The sequence below is a fragment of the Sorghum bicolor genome, chromosome 4 (genome assembly GCF_000003195.3).
Source record: "Sorghum bicolor cultivar BTx623 chromosome 4, Sorghum_bicolor_NCBIv3, whole genome shotgun sequence".
Lineage (NCBI taxonomy): Eukaryota > Viridiplantae > Streptophyta > Magnoliopsida > Poales > Poaceae > Sorghum > Sorghum bicolor.
The window spans coordinates 65705503-65722096 of record NC_012873.2 but is presented as its reverse complement, the minus strand read 5'-3'; the positions used below and the strand labels follow the sequence as shown (position 1 = coordinate 65722096).

Sequence of the window (16594 nt, the reverse complement as noted above, 5' to 3'; positions counted from 1 at the left end):
GTCATCTCGTATAGCACACCAAGTGCCACCTATAAAGGGTCCTCCGATTTCATCGATCTCTCTCCTTACTTCCTTCGGGAGTTCATGTCACCACAAACGCGAAAGCAATAGCGTTTGGCCATTGTGGAGGTCGTTCAAGGATTGAAGGTTTGATGGCTAATGGCAACAAAGTGTTGGATTCTCAATGTGCCACATTTGCGTACGTGACACATGCAGGCAATGGACTGATATAAAGTTGGCCCGTTTGAAGTACAGAAGTTTTTTTTACCCATTGGATTACGTTTTTTAGCGAAATTGCTATGCGTCAGGGCCTAGTAGTTTAGAGCTAGGAGCCGGTGCAAGACAAGTTTAATCAACACGTACTCTCTACCAAGTACAGTAGCAGCTCGAACGCTAAAAGAATGAATCCACATAAAAACGTCTTCTTTCTACATATCAGGCCTAGTAACCATCAATATTTAAGACACCCTTTTGCACGTACTCATTATAACACAACACGATCAGAAACGGATGAACGCTGAAGGGTGACTATCGTGACACCATTTTCCATTTTGCCCACTTTCCGCGCAACCACGATGAAGCCCAATTTGTAGGGCCCACACATCTGGTTGACGATTTCATGAGCTCTAAAAACCGTTGCGCATGATGACTTGTTACCACGGAACGTAGCTTCAGAACCCGAGCATACGCTGCTTTGCCGTGAAAACGAGACAACGTTTCCGTACATATTGCTATCTGCCGGCTTCTGCATCCAGCGCAACAAGACGATCAATGCTGAAGCCGAATTATTTTCACGAGCTGACGGTGAAGGAATTGGATAATAATCACTCCATATCAGAAATTTCATCCCCCTCCTCTTCCTCATCCTCATCAAGGATATAAACCAACGCATGCCTCCGAGATGAAAAGACACAGGCTACTCCTCTTGATGCTGCATAATACGATCAGAGAAGGAAGCGCCAGGAGTTATATTGTAATGACAAATAAAATTCCTATATAGAAAGTTCATGCTCGACATACCACTGACTGCAAGTGGAGTAGATACGGTGTGAGGTATGCTACGAACTTTCCCGTAATCTGCGTCCAATTGCAGATCCAATGCCTGCAAGTGTCATGACAGGAAAGAAGAAAACATATTAGTACCATTTAACAGAAAATAGCACAAAATTAAGTTGTTGCCAACACACTAATTCAAAGACATCGCTAATGATTATATAGAGCTGCTATGAAATGAAGTATATACCAAGAGATCAAACATATAGGAAACAAAAACTATTACCACCAGTTTTTGCAAACTGTAAATATTTGCAGGGAATGTTCCTGAGAGTGGCATAAAGGAAAAGTTCTCTGTCTGCAGCATCACCATCCAAGATTTTCCAGGGCTATCAGAACAAGATGTTTCACTCAGTAGTAAAACTACCTGGTTGTCCTGTTTGAAAGATTGGTAATTATTCCTTTTGTAAACTATGCCAAGCATTGTCCAAAAACTGGAATATTATCTGAACAGATACAACATGAGTACCTTATAAAGTGACAGGTCAACACACTCATATTCATCAGGTATATGCAACAGAAAACCTGAAAGTGACGCCATGCTGAGGGCAGTACAACAGTTACCAGAGTCCTTTATCACACCGATGCAATTTCTTTTATTTAATGATCCATCAGGTATCTTGAAGCACACATAGTCAGTTAAGCTATAGGAGGATTCCCCATGCGGTGAATCTTCATCCTGTTTTTTTTAAGTAACGATGGTTACAAATTATGAACAACAACATCATCATCGATGCAAGGTATGTACATGAGTTCCAGACAGGCATAGTAGCAAACAATGACTCAGTGAGTATGATTTACTTTATGAACATGGTGTTTATAGGATGCAGGTAATGATGAGCACTTGTCAAAAATCACTAAAGAGAACATGAACCTTATAAAATGATATTGATGTTGGCGTGCAGGATGATGACAAGTTAACTGATGATGTAACAGGGTATAAAGGAAGCAATCCTTGACATTGTATCTGTGAAGAGATAGTGGTAAATGGCATCAAGAAAGCCTCCTTCAAGCTGAAATAGATGACAACAGAAGTGGTAAGTGCAGCATAAACAACGTTAGTCAAAGGCAAGGAGTAACACATTTGGAATTTTTACTGTGGAAAGTGAAAATACAAAGACATGGTAAAATGTTGAATGTTCAAGTAACAACAATGTTAGTCAAACGATAGACGAAATATCAAACTCAAGCAATGGAGAACATATAACTGGTACAGATTTCTAAGTTATAAAATTACTCACCTATCTTCCAATTCATTGAATTGTTTTACTAAACTCTTTTCCAAAAATTGAGTGTCTGTAAATCCTCCAAAAACAACTAGTTGCTCTACATGTCTTGCAGTATCCCTGAAAACCCATGTTGAACAAAAAAACAATAAATGTGGGAAGCCAGGAAAGCATCATCACAAATTTAAAACAGCTAAACCAAATAATGATGGCAAAAACACATATAGGGACAAACAACAGCTCCATGTGATTGAGTGACTTTTAATCACTTTTGCTGGTTTGGACTTTGGACACAGGATTCATATATCTTTTTTTCTCTCAAAACCAGCTGGAGAGCTGCTCATCATTATAGAAGAGGAGAAATAAAGTACAAACAGCTGGAATGAATCCAGCAAAACAAGAGAACATATACGACGCAGACAAGATTCATGGACGATATATCCCAAGATCTTCAATAACTGGCTTCAGAGGACAATGCATTTTCCAACGCCAACATACCAAGTGTAGGGGGGGGGGGGGCTAAAAATTGCAAATTTCGAAGTAATTCCTGTGAGTTGACTGGCATTTATAAAATTCATGGTAGAGCACATCAATCATGTCAGGCTATAATGGTCTTATGTAGATTTAACCCTACTGGAGGGGTTTGACATGTGCATGACAGTTAAAACAATGGATGCATAGAATTTAATAACACTTTTTAACTTTTACAGAGGAAATATACAACAGAAAGTGGAATGTTACTTACATATCACACTCAATTATCTCATCTGCTTCAAGTAGCTGTTTGATTGGATCCTTATCAAGAAGGAACTTAAGAAAAATCACCACAAGTTCACTACAAAGGATGAGACCTGGTAATTAATAACAAAACATTGATACATGATTTGTGAATCAAGAGAATAACAGGAAAAAAAAGATCTAACCTGTTTGCTGCTGGAACTTGGTCGGTAGGTTCATTTAATAATATTTTGACGGACTTTAAAACCCAGGCGAAGAAATTTTGAAACTGGGAAACAGTTAACAATGGTGGTTAGTATAGAATAAACCCCCCAACATGATATCACCACCATGATGCATAGAGGATAGAGCATAGAAACACATACTATAGCACAAACACAATGCACATCAAATAGCATGTGACTAATGATCAATGCATAAATAATATTGGTAACCGTAGATTCAATTAGGTGTATCAAAATCTACAGATTTATTTGAAGATACTGAATGCACAAAGAGGTCATATTCGGATCCACAAGACCAGCAGAATTTAGGTACTAAGTTTTAGATTGCGCCGGAATGGCTGAGTGCAAACCATGCTCTACTCCAGTTGACACCAATCCTAAGGTTGCTGCAGCTGAGGGGGCCCCTGTGTCTGATGCTACAGACTTCCGCAGTCTTGCTGGAGCTCTTCAGTACTTGACCTTCACCCGTCCAGACATTGCGTATGCTGTTCAGCAGGTCTGCCTTCATATGCACGACCCCCGAGAGCCTCACCTTGCTGCCCTGAAGCGGATTCTTCGCTATGTTCGAGGCACTCTTCACCTTGGTCTCATGCTGCGACCGTCTACTTCGACTGATCTTGTCGTCTACACCGACGCTGATTGGGCTGGTTGTCCGGACACTCGCAAGTCCACCTCGGGCTATGCCGTGTTCCTTGGCGACAATCTTGTCTCCTGGTCCTCCAAGCGCCAGAACACGGTATCAAGATCCAGTGCTGAAGCCGAGTATCGCGCGGTCGCCAATGGAGTTGCAGAGGCTACCTGGTTGCGCCAGCTCCTTCTCGAGTTGCATGCCCCTCTTCGGCGCGCCACACTGGTGTATTGTGACAACATTAGTGCTGTCTACATGACCTCCAACCCGATTCAGCATCAGCGAACCAAGCACATTGAGATCGATCTTCACTTCGTTCGGGAGCGAGTCGCCATTGGTGATCTTCGTGTTCTGCATGTTCCCACCTCTTCACAATATGCGGATATCTTCACCAAAGGGCTGCCTTCTTCAGTATTCACGGAGTTTAGGTCCAGTCTAAACGTGCAGAGTGGCTGACGATTCGACTGCGGGGGCGTGTTAGAATAGGCGCCCTATGGGCTGGCCATGGGCCATGGGCCTAGCACCCAAGCCTATTTGGCTTGGTTGCTCATTGTTATAGTAAATAGGAATAGTACCACATTGTCTACCCACATGGGGTGTTAGTCCTATGTATCCTATATAATCAGCCTATGAGGCCCAATGCAATATATCAATCAATACCGAGACATATTCTCTCTCACTAAGAAAACTACATTTAGGGGAAAACTATTGGAACATAACTGGTTGTTCAAACATTCACTGGCTAAAGGTAGGCAACTGCAAGAATATTTGTTCAGCTTACTACTCGAATAAACAGAGTCCGTGGGATGAACCTGCTTAGCACACTTTGATCATTAAAAGAAATTGGACATTATTTAGGTAGGATGTAGGAGCTTCATTTTCAAAAGATTAAAAAAGAACTAATCCAAAAGGAGGTACTGGAATATGCAAAAGGAAAATAAAAGGTACCAGATAAACAACAGTAGCTGCAACCCTTGAAAAGCGCTCAACTTGAACAACTAACATCCCTATACTCTCAGTTACACCATCAATAAGCTTTTCATCTAACCCGATAATTTGAAATCGTGAACGCCATCTTGCAAGGCCTCTTAATTCTGAGAGTCTAAATGAAATCATCTCCACTGCAGGCTGTAAATAGAGAACATAAATAAGAAGGCGCTCAATTTTTGCAATAGAAACAAAGAAAAATGTACATGTATCTGTAATACTTGTTAGTCCAGCAAAATTATATGACCTTGAATTTAGGGAATCACATAACTAGCTATATTTTCATGCAGAAAATCCAGTTTGACATCCCTAACTAGTAAAATGCTAAGAAAGCTCTATAGTATCCACTGCTACACAAAACAAACTGGAAAACCATAGTGTAAGTGAATGCTTTTGTGGAATCAGTAGGTAGTAGCTGTCTAGCTGACCTGAAGATGCTCAGTGATAATGCCACGAATATCTCTTCCAGCACTGTCAACAGCCTTGGCTATCCTCTTGAGACCCTACCCACACATGAATGACAATTTAGGCAGATTCTCACAAAACAAGCTACAGAAGTGGTACGAGCAACAATTACCGCTTCACCAAGTGAACTAGCTAAAAATTGGTGGAGTGCTGGACTTGTTCGTGTTCCAAACAAAAGGCTCAGAAACTCATCCTCAGAAGTAGATTCCACTCCTGTAAGCATATAGAAATTTTCATGTTAGAAACTTTCAGCTATGGAAGAATGAAGTCACAAATTTACTGATGCTTATGGTTCAAGAGAAACCATCATACCATGTGCAGATATCAGATTGGGCAAGGCACTAAATTGCACACGAAATAAACCCATGGCGTTTGACCATTGTTTGGATATTAAAGATACAGAAGCACGGACAACTTCGACCAGATCTTGAATACTTGATGCTTGTTGGGACACCTGATGCAGCTCATTTTTTCTTTACAGCATTTATGGATGATAAATACAAATTTTAGTACATGACAATAATAAGCATAAATTGATACACAGACAAGAGTTAACATCCTTACAAGTTTATCAATGAAATACTTTGGGTATGTTTTCAGTAATGAAATTTTGCACTATGCTATAAAACCTAATTGTAGTGCAAAAAGCGAGTCATGGGCCCATTAAAAGATAGGTAATTCTAGAACTAAATGTGGATCCTAATATAGAACTCAGCATACAACAAGACAACAAGATATGGTTTCTGAACAAGGAAGGAAGTACAGCTCAATGAAACAGTTGTCATTACCGGTTGAAGAAGATAGAAGTATCTAGGTAGAGACAATGTAATCCAGAACTTCCGCAGCTGTGAGAAAGGTTGTCGGTGTCAACCAACTTTCCGAAGCACAGAAGAACCAATTTTTGGAGGTTTCTTGATAAAGAGACCTGATATAAGAAAAATGAGTGCACATAATCTCTTTTTTCTTAAATGAAAGCGAACAGAATCTCATCTCTAGGAGATTCACATGTGCATCGGAAACTAAGCATCAATTACCTCGCTGACTGAAGCATCCTGGAGTTGGTAACTCTTTCCAGAGGATCCAACATTGATTGGGATTTTAGTTATGTTCTGAAATTTCAAAGGCATAAAGCTACTGGTTCATAGAGCACTGAACTGGACAACGAACAATCAAAAAAATGACACAGAAAACTGGCAATGGTTGCTGAAATGCCCATAGGTTCAACCCGAGAAGGAAAGTAAATAAAGATGCAAATGCATAAAATATGTGAAACTTCTACTCCCATATTACACCACTAGCTTGTCAACACATGGAAAAGAAGATGAATTGTACATAGTCAGATACTCATATGACACCTAGAGTTTGTTGGTTTTGTGGAAAACAGATGTACTGTGGGTCTGCCACCAATAACAATAGCCAAGCCTAAAAGGCTAGGGCTCAACTTCTGTTTGCTTTGTTTAAATTGCGCATATTAACTGCAGAAAGTATTTCTGTGTAGAACAGATTTCTAGATGAGCAGTTAGGGTAGAAAGGTCTCCAGAACCAATAACAAGAAACACTGAAGCAGGAGAAAGTATGCATGACAGACTATCTTTTGTTGAGTTCAAATTGTGGACAACAACTGAGTACTGTATTTACTTACTATCTTTCCAACAGGAAATATTCCGAAAATGCTGAAGCAAACACAACCATCTTTGCCACCACTGCACAGAATGTTAAAACGCTGACAGGAAGCACTAAAAAATTCTGGAATAGCCTCTTCGTTCTCATCCGCAAGACCAGTATCTCCCGAACTTAGTCCACCTACCCTAGGCATCACAGGAGCAGGAGGAAAGAAACGTGTGGTGCGGTCTTCATAGGATAAAAACTCATCCTTCTCAGGCTGAATAAATTAGCAGAAGACTCAGTAACGAGAAGTTTTAGTAGAGACCTAAACTAATTTTAATTAGAGCTGAATTCATAGATCAACTGAAACTTTTCATGACTACAAATGTGTTATTATATGATGTTTAAAATTGGACGGTGCTATATTTTTATATCACAATGAGATGCAACAATAAGATGGCAAAGGCAATAGCATACCCTTGACAGTGGATCGTCTTCTGCCCAATTCAAACATACAATGGCAACATCGTGGGATTTTGTAGTTCTTAGCATCTTCCCATTCTGCAATGAGATTTATGTTCAGTTATAAATGCACAAAGTGACAATGTAAAAGAAAAGTAACAAGTAGATCTGGACAGCACGAGAGATTGTTATATTTCAAGATTAACTGGCAGTGGCAAGCTGTGCAGATTTTGTCTTGTCTCAAATTAAAGCTGATAGGGAGTATGAAAAATTACATACACTACTTGTTCTAACAATTTGAGTGAAATTGTGAAGAAATTTAATGACACTGCAATACATTTCCCTCTGTGTGTGTATGATTACAGTGCCAATCAATCGCCTCTAGCTAAGCATTTTGGCAGAGTTTTGGGCAAATTTCTCCCACCAAATTGTTTTTTAGCCCTTCAAGCTTATGGAAAGAAAACTAGCCATTGAAAGATGGCCAAAGAAAACATTACACTTATTACAGACTATTTGTTGAGTTGATGACGTCGATTTGTAAAGTTCATTTTAATACAGGCAGCAGGTGAATAGCTGGAAGCAGGCCAAGCTAGCTTTGTAGATATGGGAAAAAGGTGTGTCTCATTTCAAGAAAATATTGTGAGAAGTTTATCATGAAGTCCTTGAGGCCTGTGTCCCCTAATTCACTCATAAAAGTTTAGTAAGCATGATATCAAAATGAGAATAAGCAATTAGAAAATTATTAAGAGAAGATAGGCACTGGATCAGGTTTTTATGAAGTATGAACGAATGTTCATACGAAGACACAAAAGGCACCAAGAGTTTTTATTCATCATCCAGATACACACCTCCACGTCATGCAAAAGAACCAAACCATCTTCTGTGCCAAGTGCTATTATTTTACCATCAGGGCTCCAACAAATTGATGTGATGCACTTCCCTGAACAATGATAAATGCTTTAGTTCTCATTTGTCACTACCTTTTGAAAGTTCAAAGCATAAATGATCTTATAATCACTATAACTACTAAGTAAAAATGTATAAACAAAGGGCACACTTGTAAAGACAAGGAACATCCAAAGTGGGTAAAAACGACGGGCATCTGAGGGCAATGGATAGGGGTGTACTAACCAGGAGAGATTGTCCATAGCCTTTGCCAATTGAAGCGATGGAGGATAACCTTGGAGTCATCAGTAACCATAGCAAGCAGATCCTTCTCTGGATTCCATTCTGCCAATTTTATCTATAAGTATGAAACATAGGCATGTCAGTGCTTGATGCCCATCTAGCATACTTAAGAAATAGGAACAAAGAAACAATAGGAAATTGAATTTCATTGTGCTCAATTGATTCTGGATAAATGATATGAGGCGACAAAAGGCGAAATTCAGTGTCAGCAACCATCTGATATATGTGCTTGATATTAACTTCTCTGTTACTTGGGGATTGTTTGGTATTGAACCATAAATATGATTCAAGAGGAATGAGACAGATTAAACATGAACAAGAGGCAAATGGTGCAATCACTAGAGTGCATTTGCCTACAAAAATTAGCACTCAAAGCTGAAATCAGTGCTCCATATCAGTGAAATGGCACTTCACGACTCATACAGAGCTAAGACCAACCAGTTCCCACTGAATGCAAAAGCATCCTTCTCAACTCAGCACAGCGACAATAGGATCCGATTTGATCCTCGTAGGAATTTCAACAAACAACAGTAGGCACGCACGCGGTGCTCAGCGACAGCAACCCAAGGATCCAGCCGCCACTTCTCGTGAACCAGCCATTGCCCCCCGACGGCGTGAACCCAAGCGACCTCACACTATTTTTCAGCTTCAGCACATGCTGGTTAAGAATCAGCACAGCACGAACTCGCACACACAGCGTTTGGCGACGCAGAAGGGATAGGCGGGGGAGGAGGGCGCAGACTAGACCTGGAACGGGATGGGCTTGTCGAACTGGAGCTGGAACGGCGTGGCCGCCGCCGGGGCCGTGGATGCCTCCTCCATCTGCTCCTCCACCATGCTCGGCGTCCGGCGAGGGCAGTGAGGCAGACGGGGGGATTTTCCTTGGGGGAAAACTCCTTTTGAGCGGGCGGGCGCGAAGGAGGAACAAATGGCGACGGCGAATGCGAGCGGCGAGCCGGCGAGGGACCGAGACGCGGAGTGAGGGGTTTGGGCAAATTGGGCTTGAACAGATTTTGGGGCAAAAGCAGGCCGTCAGCAGTTATGGCCCATACTAAGCCCAGTGGTTACGGCCCACGTTTCAGTTTTGCAAATGCAAAGCAGTTACAATACCGCAAAAAATCTGTCGACAGTTACAATTTTCCTGTACTATTAGTTTCTAAGATAAACAAAACAAAGCTTGTAATTTGCATAGAAGAAATCGTATAATGGTAAAAGAGTTTCTCCAAACAAATCAGCTCATGAGACGGTTGCTTCACAAAATTTTCTCAGTTTTTTCTCCCCACGTCATAAAAAATCCTTCAAAAATTATTATACGATCTATTCATTTGTAGACATCTCTCCACCAAATTATTATACGATCTATTCATTTGTAGACATCTCTCCCCCACGTTAGACGATCTGACCACTGGCAGACGATCTATGAGTTCATTGGTACCTGTCCTTCGATTTTACTGTGGGAATTGAAGCTAAAAGCTATATGACGCTCTTAAATAAACTTCACGAAACTAGTTCTTTGTCAGTAAATCAGAAGAAGATAGTCTTTTAACTATCAGTCTCATAATCATTTCGTACAATCGACGCTTTATTTGTTAAAACTAATAAATTTAAGATAACCAATAGAATACGCAAAATAAATGTTTAGAAGAGGTGCCTAAAGTCTGGACGCTAAACAAGCCTTAAAACATCAGACTATACAGGCACCGGCGCACCGCACATGATTGGAACTTTACCTGTTACAAATAGACCAATCAAAGAGCACGATGACGGATTGACGGTCAGAAAAAACGATTGGTGCAACGGTTACTCCGGTTCCGGAGCATCAGGGGCATTTATATATTTACCATTATTACGTCTTACACTGTGTCACTGACATGGTACTTTATACCACTGGCCATTCCGGAGCATCATGAAACAAAACTACTAGTTAACGACCAATAGAGCCAGAGATAGCAGGCTCATGAAAGGCTCATGAAATCACATAACCGTTGCTCAAGATGCAACGAGAGCATATAAGATTAACGCATCATCATACAAAAATATGGCAAATTAACTCAGTTCTAACTTCAACTCCATATAATAATGTTTCAAGTGATTCATAACACCAAAACTTGGAGAACTTTAAAGGGTTCTCAAATAGACAGCTCAACCTGCTAACTCTCAACCTGAACACAACCCTTACAAGGACAGCTTTAGATAAAATCTAGAAGAAAAGCATGATCCTCCAAACCTTCAAATTATCTGCATTGGATGAAACAATATTAGAAGCAGATAAAAAGTTTGTGTGGAGAACTTCAGCAAGTATCTCAGAAAAACATTTGATGATAGCAAGGACAGAAAGTTTTTTTTCCAAATTCAGAATCAGCAACAAACCAAAATACTTCTTATACAAAAAAAAAGGGTAAGGTAACTCTGGCACGCTGCTATGCTAAGCAACAGAATGCCACACAAAACAGGATAATGAAATTGAAAATGCACTTAGCTTGGAAGTGTGGGAGCCTGGAAGGACTCAAATAAATAAGCGACTATGATTCAAGAACCATCAAAATGCAGAGGTATTTAATCAATCAAATAAGCCAGCTATCGTTTTATCCATTTTCTTACAACACCAATGTGGCAATGACTTCCACTGAAACCAGGCAGCACAGGTGTCCTGTGGATAATTTCTGCTAGTCCTATTCATGTGTGTACAAATAGCCGTGACACACTCCTTTTTTCCCCAAATAATGTGGCAACAAAATGAATCCATAAATACACAAAGAAAGGTTCCTGTAGAATATCAATGTTGAATTGACTAATTATTCGATGGTTCACATGACTGAGACTACAGCCAATTAACCAGCCACTAATCCTTAATTGGGCATTTTGCACCACATGAGAAAAGGTCCATCTGCCAAAAGAGACACATTTGCAGACAGGGCACAGCAGCACTAATGGGTATAGCCGTGTAGGATGAAAGGCTACAATGGCAACACGTAAAGAGGTACTAGGTATGAGGTATTCAACAATAATCAAGACGTGCAACTAGTAGCCGTAAGTTGAGTAGATTGCTATCGACACTAACCTTTAGATGCTACTGGGGTACATGAAGACCCTGACCTTGCGGCCCTGCAACAAAGGGGGACAGCACAACAGAATTAGCACAGAGCACAGAGTGCAGAACGGGACATAGCAACGAATGGAGACGGGGAGGGCACTCCAGCTCACCATGGATTCCGGCGGCAGGTTGGACCTGAACTTGGCGCGGACGACGCCGGAGTTGCCGTGCGGGCGGGTGACCTTGCCCCAGATGCAGCGGTAGTGGGTGCCGCTGCTCTTGGTCTTGGCCTTGTAGATGTAGGCCATCCGCTTGCCGCAGTACCACGCGACGTCCTCCTTGGTGTTCACCCCCTCGATCTGCACCAGCGACGTGGTCTCGTACTGGTTCGACTTGGACCTGCATCAGCCACGCCCACCGCCAGCACGCGCGTCACAACACGGTTGCATGGGCAAAGCTAAGGGCGATCGGCTTGAGGGGAGAAGGAGCTCACCTCTTGTATCCGAGGACGGTGCCCCGGACGTAGAGCCTCACGCGCTGCCCCGTGCGCCCCTTCACCATCTCGCCGCCGCTGCTTCTGCCGCCGGATACGATGGCTTCGGAGCTCGAGTGCGGGGGACGGCGCAGCCACGAGGAGAAGAAACCCTAGAGGGTGGCGGTGGCAGCACTTAAGTATCCGTCAGTTTCGCAAGAGAACGGCTGGGATCGAATGGTGTTGCCTATTGCGGATATGCTGGGCTAGGGTTACTTTAAATGGGCCAAGTACTTATGTGGCCCATATGGATTTTTAACGGGCCGAAGACGGAATACGTGTAATCGCATGTTGAATGGCCCAAAATGTGCTTCTAAAATGACCGAAAAGGTAGCGTTTCCAGCCTCAACTGTAAAACCAGATATGTTGCTCCATCGTCTCTCAAAGCTGGTCACTTGAGCTACATGGTTGTTTCCTTTGATGATTTTTTCTTCACATTTCCTATCATACAGGTGCCTCAAATTAAAGATGAACTAACAGTAAGGGAGAAAGTGCTCGGTCCTAAGGATGAAGATGAGCAGTTAGATTTAGATTAGATGGGTGATGTTTGACGCCTAAAAAGAAAAAAATCAGGTGCCTGTAATTTATGAACCCTCTTTTATCCTTTTCTTTTTTTATTATGCTTATTTGGATAAATCTTTGAAAAAGTATAAAATAGAAAATCCAATTATTTTGGACCTCACATGAGTATATCTACATAATAAACATATGATATGCAATGCTTTAGTATAATTTTTTTTATGTTACTTTAGATCTATGGTTTTCTGTAAGTAATTCATATAGTTGTGGTTTCTCTGGTTCAATTGTGGTGAATTTTTTGTAGTGGGTTAACCATTAGGGCACTCCCAATAAAAAACCATTGTGGTTTCTATATACATTAATTGTATTGTCACCTAAGCATTTTGCTGATGTGGCAAGAGAGTTATTGAAGAGAGAGAGGAAAAACATAGAAAATAGGTCTAAGTTAGAAACCATGTCTACACAAAATTCAAGTCATGAAGTGATATAATTAGCTGAGAATGGATGTGATTGGATAAAATGATATTCTATAGAAAGTTAGAAACTATCCATTGGGATCATAGTTTTTATATATAGTGTCTATAAAAATTAATAAATATAGAAATTACATATAGTTTCTAGCATTGGGAGTGGCCTTATATGCTTGAGCTGTATATAATTTATCAAAGATTACATTAAAAAATTTATTGTTGTTTTTCTATATAGTACTAAGATCATCCGCAATGGTTATCAAATAGTTAGCTAGGAGAAATTATATTGGCTCTCAATAGCACTTTATAAATAGCTAGCGATATGATGTATAAAAATAATTAAAAAGTAGCACTCTCATTGCTAGCGACTTTCTAATAGCTAGCGACTTATAAATAGCTAATCTAGCACGATCTTTTAGAAATATCTCTCTTATAATACTCACCACAATAGCTAGGGACTTCCTAAGCTAGCTATTTACAAATTACCATTAAGAGCTAATAACATTCTTCTTAAAGATCAAATAGTTAGTGATTTTAACACCATTGTGGACGTTGTAAATAAGCACATAGATAAAGCTATACTTTGGTGACCGTGTCCCTCTTCAAAACGAAAACGAGACAGGAATTAGAGAACTCGATTGGAGTATTAAAAAAGAGTGATGCACGGTAGGAGTATTGGTCAACACAGCTGCACTCCTCGGATCCTGGTCGCTTTGGATCTACGCAATAAATGCAGTCGAGATGAGGTCGATAAGAAGATTTACCCACGAGCTGACCCGGCTTAGATCTAAGCCAATTGTACGTAGTCAATACTCACATGTTGCAGTAAAAAAACGCTAATGTATGGACAACACAAGGCATCGATTTTCACACTAGGATTATACAAAAATAGAAGCGCGCTTTACACCCCGGACTAGTTCAGCGAACATGCACACATGAATTCAGATCTACTGATCTACAGCACCTTCCGCAAGGCAAAGCACAGTGTCAGTGCTCCTTCTACTTAAGTGAGCTTAACTAACAGCTCGATCGCCGCCGAGCGCTACTGAGCTCTCACCAAGTCAGCAGCTGCTGCTGCCAGCCTTGAGAAGCTTAGCTAGACGACGACCGCCGGGCGGCCGGACAGCACACAGCAGGATGAAGCCTCCGTCTTCTCCTCGAGCTCCGTCGTCGGCGTCGTCGCCACGCACCTCGCTCTTCCTCCTCCCTGGTATCCTCCTGGCTGCGGTCATCTACCTTGTCCTCTTCCCCGACAACTTCAGGCTCCCGGCTGGGATGTTCATCGGGTCGTCCTCATGCAACAACGACGACTACAGCGGCTCGCCGTCGTCGGTGTTCGGCCGTCTCGCCGCCGGAGGCTCTCCAGCGGAGGAGGAGGAGGTGGACCTGCGGCTGCTGATGGGCATCGTGACCATCCCAAGCACGTACGAGCGGCGCGCGCTCCTGCGCCTGGCCTACTCCCTGCAGCCGCGCCCCGTGCGCGCGGTGGTGGACGTGCGCTTCGTCATGTGCCGCATCGAGCGCGAGGAGGACCGCATCCTGGTGGCGCTGGAGATCATCGCGCACGGCGACGTGGTGGTGCTCAACTGCACGGAGAACATGAACGACGGCAAGACGTACGCCTACTTCTCGGCCGTGCCGGAGCTGTTCGGGCGGTACGACTACGTGGGCAAGACCGACGACGACACCTACTACCGGGTGGCGGCGCTGGCGGAGTCGCTGCGCGGGAAGGCGCGGCGGGACGCGTACCAGGGCTTCCTGACGCCCTGCCACTGGCTGCCCGAGAAGCAGTACATGTCCGGGATGGGGTACGTCGTGTCGTGGGACGTGGTGGAGTGGATCGCCGCCACGCCGGAGCTCCGGGACGACCACCACGACTGGGAGGACGTCGACTTCGGCGGGTGGCTGCGCAAGGGCGGCAGGTACAAGAACGTGTACAACGAGGAGCCCAGGATGTACGACTACTGGGACAGGGAGATGGCCACGGACATCAACTGCTTCCGGCACGAGCACATCGCCGACGCCGTGGCCGTGCACAAGCTCAAGGACCGCCTCAAGTGGGCGCGCACGCTCCACTTCTTCAACGCCACCCAGGGGCTCAAGCCATCCAAGCTATATCATCTTGACTTGCAAAACGTCTACCACGTCGTCTAATTAACCGTGTAGAGATCCATCTACCATACATGTTGCCATGCATACCCTGTACGTTTTAGATTTTTATTATTAGGCAATAGCTACAGCTTTCGTTGCTGTACACCTGTACTGCCTTGAATTGGAAGGTAAATCCCAGCATACCTGCTGTCATGCATCCTAATGCGCAAGCAACGAGCATCAATCTAAACATGCATATATATACACTCTCTGTCTCTCTCATGTGCACAGATACTTGGCCTCCATGAATAATACATATACTTGCATTTACGCATGCATAGACTTGTGCACAATAGTTTGAAGGTTTCTCATAGTTTGAGTTGTACTTATGAAGAATCAAATAAATACAGGACAAATGGTTTGTAGGGTTTGAGAGACTTCACCTCGTCCAAAAGAGTCATAAAAGCACAATATGTTTCTTTCAAGTTTCAAGCAATTTAATTAGGGTCAGCTGCTACTTTAAAGGTACAAATACAGATGCGACACAATATTGTCATAAGTTGAAAAAAAAATGAAAACTTAGCACTGCCATAAGTTCGATTCCTGGAGTGTTTGCATAGAAGTTGGAAAAGCCATGAAAAAATAGGCTTGGGTAAAACAAAAGGGAAGAAGATGGTGCCACCTTTAGTTTTTCAGATGACCTTGCAAAAGTACATCTTCTTGCCGCGGGGGCAATCTTGAGCAGCTTGCAGATGATGGCAGACAATGTGGATGGAGCTGGGAGTGTAGGGGATCGGAGGTGTCGCCATGGTTCACCGAAGGCGGTTTTTTTACCGTTAAGGGCACATGCCCTCACTCTTCCACACATTGGATTCGCTTTAAGAAGTATGCAAACACATATCTCAAAGCAGTTTTGCATTGAAATGTGTGTTTGCACACTTCTCAAAGTGAATCAAATGAGTGCGAGAGAGTGAGGGCACATGGCCTTAAGGGCAAAAAAACTTTACCATGGTTCACCTTACACATTATTATGAGCTCTGAGGGCGAGTCGGTCCAGTCGCAGGAGAGATTACTCTTCTATTAGCTTTTGTCTTCTATCCGGCTCCTCGCTACAGGCAATGGATACCCTATAACAAAACACTTAGGGGGACTGATCGAGGTGGAAGAAAGGAGAGGAGTTGGGAGCGGCGTCACCACCAAAATACACCATCAAACTTGCAGTGACCTCTGCAGGCTACAAGGACCAGCAAGGAGGTGCCCTGGTGCAACCACTTCACGTAGCTCACCTCACTTATGTGCGTGGAGAATAGAGTACACAGGTTAGGTCGGCTGTGTCGGTCACATGTAGCCCCTCCAGCCATGTGATGGCCCG

General features: G+C 42.7%; 3 protein-coding genes across 3 annotated transcripts; 1 reads left to right on the top strand and 2 right to left on the bottom strand.

Moving 5' to 3' along the window:
- Positions 348 to 9557, bottom strand: LOC8082701 (anaphase-promoting complex subunit 4). The gene is made up of 19 exons (XM_021459343.1): positions 9324 to 9557; positions 8520 to 8631; positions 8237 to 8328; positions 7404 to 7487; positions 6964 to 7203; positions 6356 to 6430; positions 6110 to 6246; positions 5634 to 5794; positions 5434 to 5534; positions 5285 to 5359; positions 4818 to 4997; positions 3203 to 3285; positions 3025 to 3114; positions 2295 to 2399; positions 1928 to 2066; positions 1523 to 1732; positions 1280 to 1429; positions 1021 to 1102; positions 348 to 931 (listed from the first exon to the last, which is right to left on the bottom strand). The coding sequence occupies exons 1-19, from the start codon at positions 9411 to 9413 to the stop codon at positions 825 to 827; spliced, it is 2313 nt and encodes a 770-aa protein (XP_021315018.1). The 5' UTR covers positions 9414 to 9557; the 3' UTR covers positions 348 to 824.
- On the bottom strand, positions 10551 to 12305 carry LOC8081956 (60S ribosomal protein L35a-1). Its single transcript, XM_002452891.2, has 4 exons — positions 12104 to 12305; positions 11781 to 12009; positions 11638 to 11681; positions 10551 to 10814 (listed from the first exon to the last, which is right to left on the bottom strand). Exons 1-3 carry the CDS (start codon positions 12169 to 12171, stop codon positions 11640 to 11642), a joined length of 339 nt encoding a protein of 112 aa, XP_002452936.1. The 5' UTR covers positions 12172 to 12305; the 3' UTR covers positions 10551 to 10814; positions 11638 to 11639.
- Positions 14090 to 15452, top strand: LOC8082700. The gene has a single exon (XM_002454626.2). The coding sequence runs from the start codon at positions 14269 to 14271 to the stop codon at positions 15283 to 15285; it is 1017 nt and encodes a 338-aa protein (XP_002454671.1). The 5' UTR covers positions 14090 to 14268; the 3' UTR covers positions 15286 to 15452.